General features: G+C 51.0%; 1 protein-coding gene and 1 non-coding gene across 6 annotated transcripts in view; one reads left to right on the top strand and one right to left on the bottom strand.

Moving 5' to 3' along the window:
• XYLB (xylulokinase) overlaps positions 1–20,325 on the top strand; it is a 66,279-nt gene extending 45,954 nt beyond the window's left edge. For 4 of the 5 annotated variants that reach the window (XM_066351519.1, XM_066351515.1, XM_066351518.1 and 1 more), the window contains 8 exons: positions 2–117; positions 1,124–1,239; positions 2,125–2,198; positions 3,105–3,201; positions 9,058–9,116; positions 10,945–11,032; positions 13,886–13,980; positions 19,675–20,323. In XM_066351519.1, coding sequence (XP_066207616.1) covers positions 2–117; positions 1,124–1,239; positions 2,125–2,198; positions 3,105–3,201; positions 9,058–9,116; positions 10,945–11,032; positions 13,886–13,980; positions 19,675–19,752 — 723 coding nt within the window. In that variant the 3' untranslated portion in view covers positions 19,753–20,323. Of the gene's footprint in view, position 1; positions 118–1,123; positions 1,240–2,124; positions 2,199–3,104; positions 3,202–9,057; positions 9,117–10,944; positions 11,033–13,885; positions 13,981–19,674 lie in introns of all 5 variants that reach the window. The other variant, XM_066351516.1, reaches the window with a different exon arrangement.
• Positions 11,574–11,649, bottom strand: TRNAP-GGG (transfer RNA proline (anticodon GGG)). The gene has a single exon. It is a non-coding gene; the product is annotated as a tRNA-Pro (tRNA).
• Positions 20,326–20,778: the final 453 nt, after the last annotated feature.

Genomic DNA, 20,778 nt, shown 5'->3' with positions numbered 1-20,778 from the left:
GGTCAGCCTGGGCACCAGCGACACCCTCTTCCTCTGGCTCCGCGAGCCCACGCCCGCCCTGGAGGGCCACATCTTCTGCAACCCGGTTGACCCCCAGCACTACATGGCGCTCCTGTGGTAGGTTGGGTGGGGGGGACGGAGGTGCGGACAGGTCTGCTCCCGTCTGGAACACCCCGAGTTGTCCCACTGCGCAGGCTCTGGTGGGTGTCTGAGACCCCCAGCACTACATCGCGCTCCTGTGGTAGGTTGGGTGGGGGGGACGGAGGTGCGGACAGGCCTGCTCCCATCTGGAACACCCCGAGTTGTCCCACTGCGCAGGCTCTGGTGGGCGTCTGAGACCCCCAGCACTACATGGCGCTCCTGTGGTAGGTTGGGTGGGGGGGACGGAGGTGCGGACAGGCCTGCTCCCATCTGGAACACCCCGAGTTGTCCCACTGCGCAGGCTCTGGTGGGCGTCTGAGACCCCGGGACTCATCTGGGCTTGCTGACGGCAGAGCTGGATGGGGAAGAACCGAGGACCTAGAGTCCCCCAAACCCAGGTTCAAATTCCAACCCTACCGCCCACATCCTGCGTGGCCTGGGGCAGACGCCAGAGTGTGTCTGAGCCACCCTTGCTCATAAGATGAGGAGAAGGAGGGCATTTACTTTGTACTGTTATGACGTGTTTGGCACGTGGTAGATCAACAAACGGCAGTAAGGACATGTTGCCTTCTGACAGTCCTTGTAGAAAGGGTGCGCTCTGCACCCTGACCACAGGCCTCGGAGACTTGTGGGAGGTAGTGAGGGCCGGTTCTGAGCCTCTGAGCCCCGGGAACCGCTGGGGACTATGTAGCCAGCCCCTCCCTGTTGTCCAGGTGGTACAGCGTGCAAAAACCCTAGCCGCCTGCCCCTCGCTGGGCTCCTTTGTGGCAACCTCTTCTCTAAACAGCCCAGAACAAGTGCATTCTCCAGTGATTCCTGGGATGTGAGCTGGGCCTGACTCCCGAGGGAGAACCACAAATCCCTGCCACGCCGTGGCTGGGGGCTGTGGTCCAGCCTGACCTGCAGCCCCTCTACCGGGCACCACGTGGGCCCAGTCAGCCAGCACGGGGACCCTCCCTCAGGGCGGTGTGTACTTCTGCAGCTTTAAAAACGGCTCCCTCATGAGAGAGCGGATCCGCGATGAGGCAGCTTCCTGCTCCTGGAGCGAGTTCTCCAAGGCGCTGCAGTCCACGGAGATGGGGAACGGTGGACACTTGGGTAGGCTGTTTGGTGATGCCTAGGCCTGTGGGAGGGGCGGGGCCTGGCGCCCCAGGAGTGCGGGGAGAGGAGGGCTGGGGAGAAGCCGAGGAGAGCCCTGTGTGTCTGCACTCCTGCTCCAGGGGCCTTGCAGCTGGTGTGAGACCCCGTGTTCTGAGTGCGACAAGGCTGTCTCTCCAGGCCCTGAGTGGGAGATGAGACCCTAGCTCCTAGCGAGAGCATCAGAAATGGCGGCCACAGTGCCTGCTCTATCCCGGTGCATCCCTGTACACAGCTTTCTGCTGCAGACACAGGTCCTGTTAGGAAAAGTGCCCAGTGGCTGGAGCGGCCTTTGAGCAGGGAGGGAATGTGCCTCCCTTGGTCAGAGCTGTGCGAGTATTCCAGGGCTCGTGGGGCAGGCACCCCCGGTCTGGCTGCCCGGTGAGCATAGGAGGCGCAAAGAAAAGCTAGCCAAGGCCTGACCTGTGGTGGCGCAGTGGGTAAAGCACCGACTTGGAAGGCTGTGGTCACCGGTTCAAAGCCCCGGGCTTGCCTAGTCAACGCACATACGGGAGTTGATGCTATCTTCTCTTCCCCCCTTCTCTCTGTCTATCTCTGTCTCCTCTCTCTAAAATGAATAAATAATAAAAAAGTCTACTAGATTTGAAACAACAGGGAATTAAAAATAAAGAAAGAAAGAGAAGCTAGCCTAGGCCTTTGCAGTCGCCCGCTGTCCTGCCAGAGAGAAGGGAACAGGGTATTCGCAGATGTCTTCCGGGGCTGCATGGGGCGCAGGGGACAGGGACGTGGGGTCACGGTCACCGCCCCCTGCCCTTTTCTACATCTTGAGAAACCCACGTTTTGTTGTTGTTGACTGACAGCTCCCCTCCTCCTGGTCTGTTTCAGGTTTTTACTTTGACGTAAGGGAGATCACCCCTGAGATGACTGGGCGGCACAGGTTTAGTGCAGAAAACCGTCAGGTATGTGTGTATCTGGTCCCGGGGCTCCAGCGGCTCCGTTTCTGACTATTAAATTTAACAGTCGTCTATCAACGGATGCTCCTTGTAGGGGCTTCATTCATCCACTTGTCCACTGAGAAACAGACATTTCTGATGTGCCAGGGTGCAAGCTTGGTGCTGGGAGCCAGCAGGATCTAAGGCAGACGCCATCCTTTCTCTTGAGAGAAGAGAGAAGAATGCCTGAGGGGTGTCCCCCGAGCGAACAGGCTCACACTGATGATCCCGGAACATGGGAGAGCCCGGTTCCTCGCTGAGCTTTATCCCACACCTACCAAGCACGCACCTGGATGGGGTGACCAGATGTCTGAGGAGGTGGTCTTGAGGCGGGCAGAAGGAGCAGTTTGAGGCACTGAAAGCAGGTGCATCAGGTTGGGGAAGTTGGAGAGAGAGAAGCGGGAAGATCCATCGCTGGTTTCAGGGGCCAGAGAGACAGGCCGGGTTGGAGTGGCACCCATCAGCGTTAGCCTGAGGACACCCCACCGGCGTGAGTTCACAGTGTAAGCTCCTGGCTCTCACTTAGTGTCAGCTACACAGACCAGACTCTGTTGTCCACTTTGATTATTTTAACCCTAAGGCCTTGGCCAGGTAGCTCAGTTGGTTAGAACATCGTGCTGACGACACACCAAGGTTACAGGTTTGATTCCTGGTCAGGGTACATACAAGAGTCAGCTAATGAATGCATAAGTAAGTGGAATAACAAATCATTGTTTTTCTCTCTCCCTCTTTCTAAAAAGTAATAATAATAAACAAAATAATAAACAACAATAATAAACAAAAACATCTTTATAACACAAGTACTAGTGTTATCTCAGTTTTGTTAAGAGCATGTGAGTTTTTCACTCTGTGCTCCCTTTCTCCTGGAGACAGGTCTCAGAGTTCCCCAAGGATGTGGAGATCCGAGCACTGATTGAAGGACAGTTCATGGCCAAGAGGATTCATGCTGAGGGCCTGGGCTACCAAGTCAGTAAGTGAGCTGCCGGCAGGCTGTTTCCTGGGGTGGGGCCCAGGGTCCCCACTCACACTGAGGTGCTTGAGATCCTTTTCAGCCGTCAGACCTGGCCTGGTGGGATACTGTCCGCCTGGCCACTCACATGAGTGTGTTTATCATTTCAAACAATGACTGATTCAGAACACATGACTCGGGCCTCCAGTGGAGCTCGTGCATAGCTGGGATCCCGAACCACTCACTGCCTGTCACACGCAACTCACAGCTCACACACAGGTGCTCACAGCCTCATGTGGGTATCACTTTGGGGAGTTTGTTACCAGGAGCTGCTGTCTGTTAAGGCTCCATTGCAGGGGCCTCATGCAGGAGAGAAATGGAGCCTGGAAGTTGTGGGTAGACATACAGTAGGAGACAAGTTTTTCCTGCTTCTCTGCTCTGCCCTCAGCAGCCAGATCTCCTGGCCAGGAGCTGTAGGACTTGGGAGGTCTTTCTGTTACCCTAAGCTCCAACCTGCAAACTGAATGGCTCCAAGCTCCGGACCCTGAGGACATGGTCAGCGCAGGTGGGAAAGGTCTGGGCTGGAGCCGTGACTGGACCATGACCTCCATCTAGCCTGGCCCGGCCCCATCTGCCTGGAGGGCACAGCGGGAGCATTTCAGTTTGATAGGGGAGAGTGGGCACATAGAGCCGCTGTCCGAACTGAGAGGTCTGGAATGGAGTGGAGTGACAGAACCAGGGCTGGGGGAGACTCCTGGGGAGAAAGGCATTTCTAGGAAGTCGGGCCTCGCAATGGTTAGCTTTGGGAGCTGAGTGAGCTCCCTGCACTGGTGGCATCGGGATGCTCTGGGTGTTCTGCAGGGAAGCCAGGTTTCTGAGAGGTAGTTGTCCCTCTGGGCAGCAGCCGTTACCGCTAGAGAACGCAGAAAACTCCGGAAGCCTCTTTGCTTGATGGCCTCGTGGTACTTTTATGAGTAATCTAAGTTCTATGTAGTATATGTGTTTGTTATGTTTTTGAAACCACCAAGTAAAAGGATATCGTAAAAATAAGCATTAGGGGAACCTTTTGAAAAACCTGTTAATCAGCCCCTACTAAAGCCGCATGCATACCTCTTGGTGCGTGTGAATCAGTAATGTGTACACATGTTCTCTGAGGACGCACAGGAGACCATTCAGCATGGCTCCGTGCTTGATAGGCCCACACGGGAAACAGCCCAGTGCCCACTGGTAACGCAGGAGATAAGTGCAGTGTGGGTGTTCACGCCACGTGATACTACACAGAAGCAAAAACAAACCAGCCTTGACTACACTCAGCAGAATTGATGGATCTCATAAATGGAACTTTGAGCAAAAGAAGCCAAACACAGAGCACATATGGCAGGATTCTGTGTGCATCAAATTCGAAAGCAGACAAAGCTGTTTGCTGTGGTTGGAAGTCAGGATAGTTAGCAGCTACCTTTCAGGAAGAGGAATATGAGAGGGCCTCTGGGGTACTGGTGATGTTCTGCTTCCTGGGATAAATGGGTGTTTCATTATTATTGTTGTTGTTGTTGTTATTTAGAAAGAGAGAGGAAGGGAGAGAGATGAGAAGCATCAACACATAGTTGCATCACTTTAGTTCATTGATTCCTTCTCATCTGTGCCTTGACCAGGGAGCTCCAGCTGAGCCAGTGGCCCCTTATTCCAGCCAGTGACCTTTGGGCTTCAGGCCAGCAAGCAGGGGATCATGTCGATGATCCCACACTCAAGCTGGCAATCCCACGCTCAAGCTAGTGAGCCTGTGCTCAAGTCAGAAGAGCCTAAGCTTAAGCCAGCAACCTTGGGGCCTTGAACCTGGGACCTCAACCTCCCAGGTCGACGGTCTCCCCCACCACAGGTCAGGCTGGGTATTTCATTTGTGAAAATTTGTCTGATTGTCAGCTTATGATGTGTATGTAGGTTTTTCAGGATGTGTGCATGTGCAATAAAAATATTAAAATGGCCTGACAAGTCGGTGGCGCAGTGGATAGAGCATTGGACTGGGATGCGGAAGGACCCAGGTTCGAGACCCTGAGGTCACCAGCTTGAGTGCGGGCTCATCTGGCTTGAGCAATAAAAAGCTCACCAGCTTGGACCCAAGGTCACTGGCTCAAGCAGGGGGTTACTCGGTCTGCTGGAGGCCGCAGTCAAGGCACATGTGAGAAAGCAATCAATGAACAACTAAGGAGTCCCAACGAAAAACTGATGATTGATGCTTCTCATCTGTCTCCATTCCTGTCTGTCTGTCCCTATCTATCCCTCTCTCTGACTCTTATTCTGTCCCTGTAAAAAAAAAAAAAAAAAAGTTAAAGCGCAATCATACGCCACATGGTGTCAGTCTGTGGCAGACCACATACAGGAGAGTGTTCCCATAAGATTAAAACGTAGCTGAAAATTCCTATCACCTAGTGACGTGTAGTCATGATAACGCTGTAGCGCAGCGCATCCCTCGCATATCTGTGCTGCTGCTGGTGTGAACAGACTTACTGCCGGTTCTCTAAAAGTACAGCACCTTTTCTATGTTGAGATTTGTTTAGATACATGCATACTTGCCATGGTGTTACAGTGGCCTACAGTATTCACGAAGTTACACGCCATACAGTAGGTTAATAGCCCAGGAATGGTAGGCTGTACCGTACAGCCTAGGTGTGTAGTAGGCCAGACCATCCAGGTTCGTGCAGGTGCACTCTATGATGTTTGCATAATGAAATCAGGTAACAACGCACTTCTCAGAACGTACCCCCTTGGTAAGCCACGCATGCTTATAAATAAATGAGCATTGTAAACATGGCCGTTCCTTTCCATCCTTGCACTCAAACTCTAAAAGGAAATTCCCCAAATGTCTCCAAGATCCCCTAGTTTCCTGAGACCAGGTGAGCAGGGCAGGGATGGTGCTGAGGTTGGCAACGAGGGTCCGGCATGAAGGGTTCTCTGGCTGTCAGGAGTGGTCAGTTTGCAGGGAGGGGGCTTTCCCAAGCAGCTCAGCATGCAGGGAGAGGCAGGGAGAGGCAGGCAGGGCAGAGCGATCCTCCTGGGCTCAGCAAGGGCAATGTGATCATATCACTCCCAGTCTCTAGAGCATTTCCTGTGCAAAACAGCATCGAGTAGTTTATCCTCTTAGCAAGCTTTCAAGCACAGTCGGTCCTGCCTTGCCGGCTCTGCTGGGTTCCTCTCAAACAAGGTCATGTAAATGAACATGCTTGCAACCACGGAGGGCCGCGCTCCGAAGGGCGTCATTTTCCCAGTTGCTGTGTGGATTGACCCACTTTGGTTTCATTCTTGATCAGCCATAATCTTGTTATAATAGTGTTTAAGGAGAATAAAGAGGCACTTCAAGTAAGACTGATGATTATGACAGTAATAGCTGCTAAAATTTATTAAGCACCCACTGTGTGCCCAGCCTGGTTCTAAGCACTTAATTCTTATTAACAACAGTGCTCTGAGGTAGGTGCTGCTATTACTCCTGCTTCCCAGAGTAGGAGACAGAGGGTTAAGTCATACTTGTTCGAGGCTGGCAGGGCTTCTGAACCGCGCGTCTGGCTCCGGACTCTGGGTTCTGCACGACTGGGCTGCATCTGCTCTGTGGAAGGAGCGATCGCTCTCTGGATGATTCGACACCATCAGATGTGCAACCATCTGCACTGGGCTAAAGCCGTGGTTTCTCATCAGCTTATGTTTCTACATATATAAATATTTTATTTTGTTCAAGTTGATTTGTAAAAGTAATTAAGACCTTATCTTAGCAAGTTTGGAAAATAAAGAAAACTCCTTGGAATCCCATCCCCTCTTCCAACCACTTGTGTACCATCTGGAAGGCATTTGCATTGTTGGTACCTGAGCCTCGAGGCTCTATTTCAGCGGTTCTCAACCTGTGGGTCGCGACCCCGGCGGGGGTCGAACGACCAAAGCACAGGCGTCGCCTAAAGCCATCGGAAAATACATATTTATTATACAATACATTTTAAAATAAAATATGTGTTTCCGATGGCTTTAGGCGACCCCTGTGTTTTGGTCGTTCGACCCCCGCCGGGGTCACGACCCACAGGTTGAGAACCGCTGCTCTATTTCTTTTTCTAGTAATTACCCTTAAAATTTTAACACAGATCCCCAAATGTGTAGGTTTTGATGAACATTTGGAATGTATATTCTATTCCATGATTACATTCCCACTAGAAGAAGACATCATGTTCCCTCTCTCCCTCTTTCTCCGCCTTCCATGTTCTGGGTTTAGAATGTTACTGATTTGTGAGCATTAGACATCAGTAATTACTACACAAGCACACTTGACTCAAAGGAACCACTGAGCTAAAGCCGGCCCCATCAGTGATTAATTACTGTTTTCTTTGATCACTACTCTTTATTATATTACATATCTTTTTTTAATTGATTTTAGAGAAAGAGGGAGAGAGAGAAACATTAACTTGTTGTTCTACTTCTTTATACATTCATTTTAGACAGAGACAGGGAGAGAGAAGCATCCATTTGTTGTTCCACTTAGTTGTGGACTCATTGGTTGCTTCCTGTATGTGCCCTGACTAGGGATCGAACCCACAGCTTTGGTGTATTAGGACAAGCCTCCAACCAACTGAGCTACCTGGCCAGGGCCTTATATCACACATCTTATCATCCAAAAGCAAATTATTTTTTTTTGGTACCATAATAACAGTTACAATTTTGTTTTCATAGAGACCTTTGAATTCTTTGCTAAGGTATTTTTTCGTTCCATTACCTTTGTGGTTGCCATTGTGAATCGTAGTTTATTTTCTATAACATATGCTAGTTGATTACTGCTAGAAATACCATTGATTATTATAAGTTGATTTTGTATCTGGCAACCTTATTAAACTCTAAAAATTATTTATTTACTTATTTATTTTAGGGAGCGAGAGATAGAGAGAGAAACATTGATTTGTTGTTGATTCTCATACGTGCCCTGAGGATCCAACTCAACCTTGGAGGTCTCTATAGACAATGGTCTAACCAACTGAGCTACCAGGCCAGAGCCTTCAACTTTTATGAGTGTGACTATTTTCAATTTTTCTAGATGGCCTATTGAAAAATTATATGTCTGTAGATAATGGTAGTTGTATCCTTCTTTCAATTTTTATATGTTTTATTTGTTTTTCTTATAGCACTGCCTAGAATAGCTTAGTACGTAATAGTGTATTGGATAGTATGAATCTTTATTTTGTTCTTAGTATTGGTTATCTATTGCTGTATAACAAATTATCCTCAGAACGTAGCAGCTTGGGACAACAAAGAACATGTATCGCACAATTTCTGTGGGTCAAGAATTTGGAGTTCACACAGGTTGTTGGTTCTGAGATGTCTCCTGAGGCCGAGCTGAGGATGTCATCTAGGGCTGTAGTCATCTAAAGGCTTGACTGAGGCTGTAGGATCTGTTTCCAAGCTGGCTGTTGGCAGGAGGCCCCTGATCCTCACACCATGTAGACTTCTCTATAGCTTGAATGTTTTCAAGACATGGCAGTTAGCTGCCCTCAAAAAGAGCGATCCAAAAGAGAGTCTGTTTCTGTTAAGAATGATGTGTGTTGTAAACTTCGGATATATAGCCTTCCTTAGTTTAAGTAGGGACCCTTCTATTCCTGTTTTGTTGTGAGATTTTGTTTGTTTTTTACTAATTAGAAATGAAAGTGAAGACAGTGAGAGGTAGGTGGGGCAGCAGCCTCACAAGCAGATTTCACGGGACAAGCCTGCAGGCACAGAACCCCCATCCTGCATGATGAGCAAGAAGCAGTGTGCCCACACCAGCCCCTTGTGGCTGAAGGACACGGGAAAACAGCCTTTCTGCCTGGGGCGTTGTCATAGCCATTACTTTTTTTTTTTTCGCTTTCCTTGCAGTGCCCAAGACGAAAATTTTGGCCACTGGAGGAGCCTCTCACAACAGAGACATATTGCAAGTAAGGACCTCTTCCCTGTCTGTTACTTCTAAGAGCCAGACGCTCAGCAGTAGGACTGTCTCTGTTCTCACTCCTCTCCCAAGGAGCCAGCCTGTCGCCTTACAGCTCATACTGTGAGAAGGTTGTTTTAGACGCAGCTGAGATCTACTGCCCTGTGTAACTCAACTCTGATACCAGCACTGGTAGCCCCACAGAAATTGCCTGTCCCACGTGTCAGACCCGACAACACAAGCCAGTACTCTCGCCTTCCTAAAAGTTTTCCCCTTCCAACTTAAAGATCTCTAACTTCCCCAATCATTCCTCTTATAATACCAGATTTTGTCATTGTCTTTCTGGTCCTCCATTCTGCTAAGAAATATGTGACCAAAATTGGAATCAACCTGCAAACGTTTGACAATCAAGCTATTACATCTTGTAATAGAGGCTGTCATGGTCTTATTGGAACACTGAGTATTTTCACGTGTAGCCTGAGGCTACCTTAGCTGTTTGAAAATGACATCAACTCTTGACTTGTAATATAGCTGTCTTAGGTAAGATCCTCTAGAAGCAGAGTCTGCACTGGGCATTTTTCTGTAAGTGCTGTGTTCTCCAGGGAGAAAGGGAGTGAGAGGTGCAGGCAGGGCAGGGGAAGAAGGGCAAGCAAGGATGTGGTTTGGGCTGGAGTCAGCTTTAGCTCCATCCCGTGGGAGGTCTATAACACGAACTATACCGCAGACTTGTTTCCACCTTGGGGTGAGGGGGCCAACTGGTCACTCTGGGAAGAGGTGAAAGTAGCCTCCCGTGAGAGGAGGCTTCTGGTCAGCCAAGAATAGTCCTTTTAAGGAGAGGCACCTGTGAACCATTAGCAGCCTGGGGAGGGATGTGTACCAGTCCAGCTGTGGGATCCAGATGGGGCATCGGTGGCATCTACTACAGTATTTCTGGTCAACTATGACCCCCCCACCAAGTCTTTTCCATGTGAGCTGCTCTTAGTATATTTCCTCCATTCTAAGTGTATGCAATTTATTTGAGGGGCCTAAATGGAAAACTTGATCTTTATTCCTATAAAACATGCCCCTTGTTAGTTGGTTTTGGGCTTGTTAATGTGACTCTGATACCCAGCTGTCTCCGTTCTGACCATTTGCTAAGCACACATCCTAAATTTTCCTCCTTGTCTTTTTTTTTTTTTTTCTTTTTTTTGTATTTTTCTGAAGCTGGAAACGGGGAGAGACAGTCAGACAGACTCCCGCATGCGCCCGACCGGGATCCACCTGGCTCGCCCACCAGGGGCGACGCTCTGCCCACCAGGGGGCGATGCTCTGCCCCTCCTGGGCGTCGCTCTGCCGCGACCAGAGCCACTCTAGCGCCTGGGGCAGAGGCCAAGGAGCCATCCCCAGCGCCCGGGCCATCTTTGCTCCAATGGAGCCTTGGCTGCGGGAGGGGAAGAGAGAGACAGAGAGGAAGGAGGGGGTGGGGTTGGAGAAGCAAATGGGCGCTTCTCCTATGTGCCCTGGCCGGGAATCGAACCCGGGTCCCCTGCACGCCAGGCCGATGCTCTACCGCTGAGCCAACCGGTCAGGGCCCCTCCTTGTCTTTTGATAAAATGCTTAAGCAGTACAGGGACAACCTGGAGAGCTGTGGCCCCCCACTAGAGACTGCCCGCAGGTCATCCTGAACCTTTTGTCACCAGGGTGCAAGGCCAAGTCTACCCCTTGCAAGGCAGTAGAGGTGGGTGGCACGGAGGCGTCAGAAGACGTGCGAGGAAAGAGAGCCTGGAAAGTGCGTGCCCGCGTGTCCGTGTTCCCTCTGAGCAACGACTCGCCACAGTCAGAACCTCTGTCCTCTCCAGGTGCTTGCTGACGTGTTTGGTGCCCCGGTATATGTCATAGACACTGCCAACTCGGCCTGCGTGGGCTCTGCGTACCGAGCTTTCCACGGTAGGTGGATGGGTGGGGAGAAGATGCCTCCGGAAGAGGCCAGGGCTCTGGCTGGGCCAAGGAAGGTGGGAAGGGGAGAGTGGGGTGTACCCAGTCCTCAGGCACAGTGAAGTCTTGCAGGTTGCGGCTTTATTTTTCTCCCTCCCAGCAGGTGAGAACCAAACCCGATTTTCTTTCTTTTTTTTTTTTTGTATTTTTCTGAAGCTGGAAATGGGGAGAGACAGTCAGACAGACTCCCGCATGCGCCCGACCAGGATCCACCCGGCATGCCCACCAGGGGGCGATGCTCTGCCCACCAGGGGGCGATGCTCTGCCCACCAGGGGCGACGCTCTGCCCACCAGGGGGCGATGCTCTGCCCCTCCGGGGCGTCACTCTGTTGCGACCAGAGCCACTCCAGCGCCTGGGGCAGAGGCCAAGGAGCCATCCCCAGCGCCCGGGCCATCTTTGCTCCAATGGAGCCTCGTCTGCGGGAGGGGAAGAGAGAGACAGAGAGGAAGGAGAGGGGGAGGGGTGGAGAAGCAGATGGGCGCTTCTCCTGTGTGCCCTGGCCGGGAATCGAACCCGGGACTTCTGCACCCCAGGCCGATGCTCTACCACTGAGCCAACCGGCCAGGGCCCAAACCCGATTTTCTACTTCTTTATTTTCTACTTAAAGTGGGGGAAGAGGCAGGGTTGTCACTGGATGAGGCCTGGTCACAGTCAGGCTCGGCACTGGGGCATTGAGAAAGGACACAGGGCATGCTGAGGACACGCGGGCTTGGGCGTGGACAGGTGGTGGGCAGGAGAGGTGGATGAAGTCCAGAGCCATCAGCGAGAGCAGGAAATTGAGACAACTGTGAAGGCTTCAGAGCCAAGCATTTCAGGACCCTGGACAGCACCACAGCCCCCCTGGGCCGGCATGAAAGCCTCACTCGGGCTAATGAAGGAATCTCCCCACCTAGGGAAGTTCTGGCCCGAGCAGCTGGGGCCCACGAGGGTGTTCCTCCTTCCACTTGGTCCATTTGCTCCGCCCTCGGCCTGCTTAGGCTGCGCTCCGGCTGCGCATGCGCTTGAAAGGCTTTGTCTTTTCCTTCTAGAAGTTTCATTCTTCACACATTTACTCTTACCTCTTTAAACGCACCTTTTAAAACTTATTTCTGCCAACACTGAGAATTAATTTGAGACCATGTCCTCCTCTTAATAATTCACCCCTTTCTTGTTCTCCTCCCTCCACACCCTGTCCACCGCGCACCACTTCATAACACGATCACTGGGCACTTTATTTCCAGATTATGTGTTTAGTTAAAATTTACCTAAGACTGGGTTTTATTTGTACTTTCCTGTGAGTTTTTCTTTCTTTTTCTTTTTCTTTTTTTTTCTTAATCACTCTACCATTTCTCCTACGGGCCTATGCTCGTTTTCTTGCCGTACCCAACCTAAATACATCCCCCCCCCCCCCCAGAGGGAATTCAGTAGGTGATAATTTCTACGGCCTCAATGTCCAGCAAGGGCTTTGCTTTGTCCTCCCACGGAATGTGACCTTGGCTGGGCAGAGGACTCTTCAGTTCAAAATCAACTGCTCACAAAAATAAGGGGATATTTTAATCGCTTCATATTCACTTTGAAATATCTCCTCATTTTTGTGCACAGTATACTTGTCTCCAGAACTTTGGAAACACTTGCAAAATCTGCCAGCCTTCAGTGTTGCTCGCAAGAAGCCTGGGGTGTCCTTCTGCCAGAGCAGGGGGAGGACTTGCGGGAGGGACCCTACTGCCAGGCTGCGCTGTGGCTCTCTTTCGTTTTTCCTTTCCTTTCCGCAGCCACTTTATTTAGAGACCTGTTCTCCCCGGCTGGGCTGGGGGATGAGTTCCACACGCAGCCAGTCTGTGAACGAGTGGGAAGGGAACAGATCTTTCCATTCATCTCCCCACTGCCCCCCCCCCCCACACACACACACACTCATTCTCTTTGCTCATCCACACAGCTCCGAGCAGGGATATGCTCGCATTCTAATAGAAAATGAGGCCTCGCCTCTTCCGGGGGCCCTCCTGGTGGCGGTGTCTTTCCCTGTCAATCCAATACCACTCCTCCAGGTGCCTAGAAATGCTTCACTGTTTCTGGCCCTCTGGGGCAGCCTTCCTTCTTTTCCAGCTGTGCCATTGGTTGGCTTGGTGAGTGTTTACTGAGCGCCTCCCGCCTGCTGGTAGTGTGGGAGGTGCCCGAGCTCCCCTGGAGACCGAGTCTCTAACCCCACAGAGCAAGGTAGGGACCGTCAGCAAACCTGTGGCCAGAAGCTGTGGGAAAGGCTCTGAGGGAAGCAGATGGGGCTTAGGCGTGGAGGGTTAAGGAGCTTCCTGAGCCAGTGATGTTCTTGCCTGCACCTTGTTTGCGAAGAGAGTAAGTGGGTAGACAGAGAAGAATATTCCACACAGTGAAAAGGCTCCAAGGCAGGAGGAACTGAAAGCCGTCTAGGCTGCTTGAATGCAGTGAGTGACGGGCAGATGACGGAAGAGACTGGTAATACGAGGGGGGAGAGGCAGGTGGCCCTCCCCTTCGGTTAGATGTCAGGGTGCAGCCGCTGGTTGTGACAGGTGCCATCAGTGAGCGAGACAAACCCGGCGCTGCTGAAGAGGCCTGCGCTTGACATTTCTCTCTCTCTCTCTTTTTAATGGTCTTATTGAGGAATGATTCTATGACAGAGCTCCCCAGTTTTAAGTGTACAATTCAGTGATTTTTAGGAAATCTACCGAGTTGTGCAGCCATCACCGTAGTCCAGTATTAGAACATTTTATCACCCCAGAGATAAAGTGCTATTTCCGGTTAACGTCCTTGTTTGCAACATACGCTGACATGACATGTGCTTTCCCTTCTAGGCCTTGCAGCTGGGACAGATGTGCCTTTTTCGGAGGTTGTGAAGTTGGCCCCAAACCCCAGATTAGCTGCTACCCCACACCCAGGATCTTCTCAGGTGAGAGACACCATCAGAACTGGCTTATAGCCTTTGCACTGTGAAAACCAACGGGGTTGTTTTCCCCCCAAAAGTAAGTTTTTCTTTGTGACCTGCTTTCATGCTGATGTGCTCAATGAGAAGGGAAATCCTCCTTTTGTTTTAATTGTTGAAGTACCAGAGCAGAAGAAGCCAGGTTGTCAACTGAGGTTCACAGAGACTGCTGGGTTTAGAGCCCCAGGGGTCGGATAGATTGCTGGTCACATCTCCGTTGCTGCTTGTGCCTCAGGGCAAGCCCTTCATTTCACCAGTTATGGAAGCCGCTGCAAAGACTGTCACTTCAGCACACGGCATGTTGGGTTTCTGGTACTCAGATCTGAAGTCTGAATCCGAGACAGCTGTGCAGTTGCTCGGGCCAGGAAATCCCCGTGACACAGGTCCCACTGTTACAGGTTAGGCTCCCTGGAAAGCAGACTCTAAAATGTCGATTAAGGCTGCAGATTTCTGAAAGGTACTCTTGGGATCTAGCCTGTGGAAGGGAAAGGCGGAGGAAGACTAGGCAGAGGGAGGAGATTAGCTGCAGTGAGTCTCGTCGGAGCCCTCAGCCGTCCGTACAGGAACTTCTGAAGCTGGGACGACCCATTAGAGTTTTACCTGTTTGGGGTGTGTGGGCCAGGCCTTTATACCCCGTGTCAACCAGTCATTGCGTGCAGGCTGCAGCCCTCCCCCCCAGGATGGGGTAAAGCAGCTCTCTATAGCTGAAGCACTCCCAAAGGGGAGCCGTCAGCCAAGGGCTGGGAGAGGAAGTTCTCCGTTCCTACAGGGCAGTCTGGGTGGTGTGCCACAGCCTCCACCGCACACCGTTGTGTTTGCAGAAGGCCCTGCAGCCCAGGAGCGGAGCAGGGCTGGCACAGACTGAGGGTTTCGTTATTCACAGTGGCCCATCAGGCAGCGTGAGCTTCATGCTTGCCTCAGATTTCTTGGGCCCTGAGGTGCCCTGGGGTGATGCGGAGTGGCCCAGGTGGACACTGTGCATGTACTATGTCACAGCTGAGGGACCCTGAGCTTAGAAACCCCCAACCTTATAAAGGAGTGGCCAGCAAAGCTGCCTAACCTTTGCCCCAATAGGAGACCCTATCTTTATTTTCCCCATCAACTAACTAACTAACTAACTAAATAAATGAATGTTCCCTCTGCCCCCAGAGGGCGACACTATCTCTGTCTTCCGTGGCTGCTATACAAACATCCACTGTCTGCAGACATACAGAACACACCGAGGAGAATCGTTCCCAGCATATCTGGCAAGCAGAAGCACATGCTTCCCAGGTGACAGGGTAACCCACACACATAAGTATACCCAGGATTTTATTATTTACTGTCGTGTATCCTTATGTTTGAGAAACAGCTCGATGCAGGAAAAAGGTCCTCCATTGGGATAAAGGGCTTTTGGGTTCCGGACTTACTCTGCCGCTCCCTTCCCGTCTGATCTTCATGTGACCTTGAGCAGCACTCCTCATCACTGAGCCTCTGTCTCTTCATCTGTGAAGCGAGGAAAACATCTGTCTGGCCTCCTTTTAACCTGCCAGTTGTGAGGCTTAAAGGGAATCCTTGACTATTTTAGCTTTATTGCATAACAGGAGGTCTAAGGGCTGTTTCCAGTGCTGGTTCAGTGGTTCAACAGCGTCAGGACGGTGGGTCATGATCCCTGAAGTTCTCCAGTGAGCACTGGACAGTGGGAACCTCAGGAGAGCCACAGGGGTTCATTTCAAATTTCCTAGCAGTCTCATTAAAAAAAAAATGTAAGAAGAAATAAATGACTACTTTTAATAATATATTTTGTCTAATCCAGTATGTCCAAAATATTGTCATTTCCACATGTAATCATTAAGAAAAAGTGCTAATGTGATATTTTGCTGCCTTTTTCTTTCTTTTTTTTTTTTTGCTTGGAGCTTTTGAAATCTGGTGTGTACTTAGAGCACTAGTTACATTTCAAGTGCTCAAAGGCACATATGGCCAACGACTACTGTATTGGCTCCTGCAGCTTCAGACGTGCTCCAGATGGTCGCAGGGTGTCTGCAGCTGTTCCAAACATCATGTTCCCCCCACAACTGCATTCACTGGGCAGAGGGCCTCTCTCCTCACACATTTCTGAAGACACACTGGTCTGTTCCCCTCAACTCCCCAACAGACTAATTACCACGTGGTCATAGCAGAGGCTGGGCAGGGACTGGCTCTTCCATTCTCTCTGGAAGGAGGCCAGCAAGGAGGAAGGTAGCTGGGAGCAGCCAAGGAAACAAGCCGCTGCACCTGCCTCGTCCCAGGTAGCAGACAGTGTGAGCACCGCCACCCTCCCTGGCTTGCCCATGACCAGTTACTAAGAGCTCGCGACACTCTTTACCATTAAACCCACGTGTAACCTCAGAATCCTTGTCAACTCCAGGTTGCAGGCAGTGACAAATCTATGATTGTTGACATAGGTGACTTGTTTGAGGACTGGGTTGTACGTTCCTTGAGAGCAGGGTGACATCCTGTTTTCTCTCCATGGAGCCTCCAGCCATGCTGTGCTCAGGTGGGAACTCGAAAGAGTGACGGTGTTTTCTCTCTGCGCTCAGCTCGATATTGCAGTTTCTTCCTGGGAGGGGACATGCAGGCCTCCTTGCTTTCTCTGTGTTCACAGACAGCTGCTCTGGCTGCACCAAGAGCAGGTCCTTATTGCATGATCAGTGACTGAAATACTTGTCTTTAAAGTTAACTAAGCCAAATTAAGAAGGAATGGTCCCTGACCTGTGGTGGCGCAGTGGATAAAGCGTCGATCTGGAAATGCTGAGGTCGCCGGTTTGAAACCCTGGGCTTGCCTGGTCAAGGCACATATGGGAGTTGATGCTTCCAGCTCCTCCCCCCCTTCTCTCTCTTTGTCTCTCCTCTCTCTCTCTCTCTGTCTGTCTCTCCCTCTCCCGGTCTCTCCCTCTCCTCTCTAAAATGAATTTAAAAAAAGAGAAGGAATGGGTTTGGCGTGAACTAGTGGTGTTTGTGAGTCCCGAGGAAATCCGGGGCCCACGGTCTCAAGTACCACTTGTCTGTAGGACAGCGTGCACTCACCTGAAGTGCACCCTTTCTCGGGTAAGGCTTAACGAGCCACAGGAGAAAACAGCTTTAAAAAAAATGAATGAAGGGTAAGAATGTGGGGTTGTATTTCTTTGCGATCCTCCCCCCCCCCCCCGGATCCTTTTCCCCTCCTTGGTTTTTTGGTTTGGATTTGTTATGCAGCATGCTGTATATATAACATTGTAGCACTTAATGCTACATCACCACATAAGTATTTACATTCTTAAAAATACGCATACACATTTTTGATGACTGCATAATATTTTCTCTGGCTAATGAACCATAATTCACTTGAGCATTTTCCCTGAGTTAGAGCAGTTGCTCTTTTCTTTTTCTTTAATTTGGTGAGACAGAGAGAGAGAGAGAGAGAGAGAGAGAAGGGAGAGAGATGAGAAGCACCAACTCATAGTTGCGTCACTTTAGTTGTCCATTGATTGCTTCTCCTGTGTGTCTTGATGGGTGGTGCTCAGCCACGGCAGTGTCTCCTTGCTCAAGCCATTGACCTTGGGCTCAAGCCGGCGACCTTGGGGCCATGTTGATGATCCCGCATTCAAGCTAGCGACCTCAGCATCCCAGGCCGACATTCTGTTCACTGCACTGCCACCAGTCAGTCAGGCTCTTCTGATTTTTCAATTATTATAATCAACTCTACGTGGGTAAAGAGTTAACAAACTCTTTTCCTATTCTATTACTTTTCTAGCTCTCTTTCCTTTGAGACTTAATTCAAAGGAAAGTCAGCAGTATTGCTAGGCAACATTGCTTATGTAAAAAGGGCCTTTAAGCCTGACCTGTGGTGGCGCAGTGAGTAAAGCATCGATCTAGAACACTGAGGTCGCCGGTTTGAAACCCTGGGCCTGCCTTGTCAAGGCACATATGGAAGTTGATGCTTCCTGCTCCTCCCCCTTCTCTCTCTCTGCCTCCCCCAACCCTCTGTCCCCTCCCTCTAAGATGAATAAATCTAAAAATAAATAAATAATTAAATTTTTAAAAAGAGGGGCCTTTAATTGGGAAACTGCACCTGGAGTGGGAAAACCATAAATACTTGTTGGGGGCCTGGCCAGGCCGTGGTGCAGTGGATAGAGCATTGGACTGGGATGTGGAGGACCCAGGTTTGAGACCCCAAGGTCGCCAGCTTGAGTGTGAGCTCATCTGGCTTGAGCAAAAAGCTCACCAGCTTAGACCCAAGGTCGCTGGCTCGAGTAAGGGGTTACTCGGTCTGCTGAAGGCCCGCGGTCAAGGCACATATGAGAAAGCAATCAATGAACAACTAAGGTGTCGCAACAAAAAACTGATGATTGATGCTTCTTATCTCTCTCCGTTCCTGTCTGTCCCTAACTATCACTTTCTCTGACTCTCTCTCTGTCCCTGAATAAAATAAGTAAATAAACAAACAAATAAATAAATAAATACTTGTTGGGGGGTCATAGTTAGGGCCTTAGGACCTCCTTGAGTGCAGTGAGTTCTTCTGGGTGTGTCTCTTGCCCAGGGAGTGGTGCCAAGCGATACCCCGGTGGGACATGATATTTCAAAGCCAGGTGGTCTTGCACCCATTCAGTGTGGATGTCATCACCTTGCACCTGAGCTATAACCTGGGGCAAGGAAGGGAGAAGGCAGGGAGGCAAAGGGACCCTCATGTGGACGCCTGTGTGCACTGCTGTGTGGCTCACCCTGTGGTCTCCCTTTGAAGAGGCACACCCGAACCCACTTTGCCAGCAGGTACATTTCTCCAGAGTAGCCTCCTGTGAGCCAAGGTGTGGCCCCTGATAGTTTTATGAGCCTGAATGTTTCTTGGTGTCTAAGAAGACCTTTGGTGGGTCTGGTTTCCTGCATTTAGGATTATTCCTTAGGAGGGCTTCACAGAAGTAGAATCATTGGGTTAAAGGCTATGGGCATTTTCTTAATACCGGTGTAAAGTCAAGTTGATGTCCAAAAGGGCTGCACCAGCCACTTCCACCAGCTGTGCTGTGAGACAGCCATGTCCAGGTCTCTTCACCAGATTTTTTTTTTTTTAATTTTGTAGATTTGATAAAAAAAAAAAAAATTGGCTACCTGTTATAATTTGCTTTTTAAAAGTCTTTAAACTACAGGTTTGGGAATAGTCACATTTCCTTTTTTTTAATGAGTTGATGCTTCCTTTCTTTTGCCCAGCAAACAAACTAAATTGCAAGTAAATAGGATGTACAAATTTTATTTTATTTTATTTTATTTTGTCTTGTTTTATTTTGTTTTAGCGAGAGAGAGGGACAGACAGACAGGAAGGGAGAGAGATGAGAAGCATCAAATTATAGTTGTGGCACTTCACTTGTTCACTAATTGCTTTCCCATGTGTGCCTTGACCGGGGGTAGGGGGGCTCCAGCTGAGCCAGTGACCTCTTGCTCAAGCCAGCAACCTTGGGCTCAAGCCAGCAACCGTGGGGTTATATCTATGATCCCATGCTCAAGCCGGTGACCACAGGGTTTCAAATCAGGGTCCACAGCATCCCAGATGGAAGCTCTATCTACTGCACCACCACCTGGTCAGGCAGATGTACAAATTTTAAATTCCAAGTTGCAAAGAGATGGAAGAGGTACCTCCCCTCCTCATTCTAAACGCTCTCTCTGCCCATCCAGGTCTATGCTGCCCTCCTCCCAAGGTATGCCCAGCTTGAGCAGAGAATCCTGGCCCAGCCCCTGGGCCTTCTGCAGTGAGTCCTGCAGGCCCGGGGGCCCTGGTGATCCTGCCTGCCCAGACTTGCTGATCCCACTTGGAGCCGTGGCCCTGGACAGCGAGGATCCGCTTCCCTGTTCTGCGTGCCTGCCACCTGACTCGTGACGTGCTGCGGCCCCGGCAGGGACCACCTTGAAGCCTTAGCACATCTTGCAGAACATAAACGGGCTGTCTGTGTCCCTGTGTCCCTGCGCTCGGGGCAGGAAAGCAATCTCCTTTCCTGTCTTGATTTCAGGAGGCAGGATAACACTGAGCCTGGAATGTCACCAGTAAAAATTGTGACTGTTTCCTTTTCAAAAGCAGAAGTATAGCTAATCTAGGGACTTCAATCAGCAGAATAGGGAACACAAAGCCATGTCACATACCCTGACCCCAGCCCATCCCCTTCTTCAGTTCTGACTCTCTGGCCACTCCTCTCCTCCAGCCCTAACCCACAGCCACCCAGCCCAGACCCCGACCCCTGTCCGTCCTCTCCCCCAGCCCTGACCCACAGCCACGAGCCCAGACCCCGACCCCTGTCCGTCCTCTCCCCCAGCCCTGACCCACAGCCACGAGCCCAGACCCCGACCCCTGTCCGTCCTCTCCCCCAGCCCTGACCCACAGCCACCCAGCCCAGACCCCGACCCCCTGTCCGTCCTCTCCCCCAGCCCTGACCCACAGCCATGAGCCCAGACCCCGACCCCTGTCCGTCCTCTCCCCCAGCCCTGACCCACAGCCACGAGCCCAGACCCCGACCCCTGTCCGTCCTCTCCCCCAGCCCTGACCCACAGCCACGAGCCCAGACCCCGACCCCTGTCCGTCCTCTCCCCCAGCCCTGACCCACAGCCACGAGCCCAGACCCCGACCCCTGTCCGTCCTCTCCCCCAGCCCTGACCCACAGCCACGAGCCCAGACCCCGACCCCTGTCCGTCCTCTCCCCCAGCCCTGACCCACAGCCACCCAGCCCAGACCCCGACCCCCTGTCCGTCCTCTCCCCCAGCCCTGACCCACAGCCACGAGCCCAGACC

This window comes from Saccopteryx leptura, chromosome 10 (genome assembly GCF_036850995.1).
Source record: "Saccopteryx leptura isolate mSacLep1 chromosome 10, mSacLep1_pri_phased_curated, whole genome shotgun sequence".
Lineage (NCBI taxonomy): Eukaryota > Metazoa > Chordata > Mammalia > Chiroptera > Emballonuridae > Saccopteryx > Saccopteryx leptura.
Note: the sequence above shows the minus strand (reverse complement) of the source record. Positions and strands in the feature narration are given on the sequence as shown.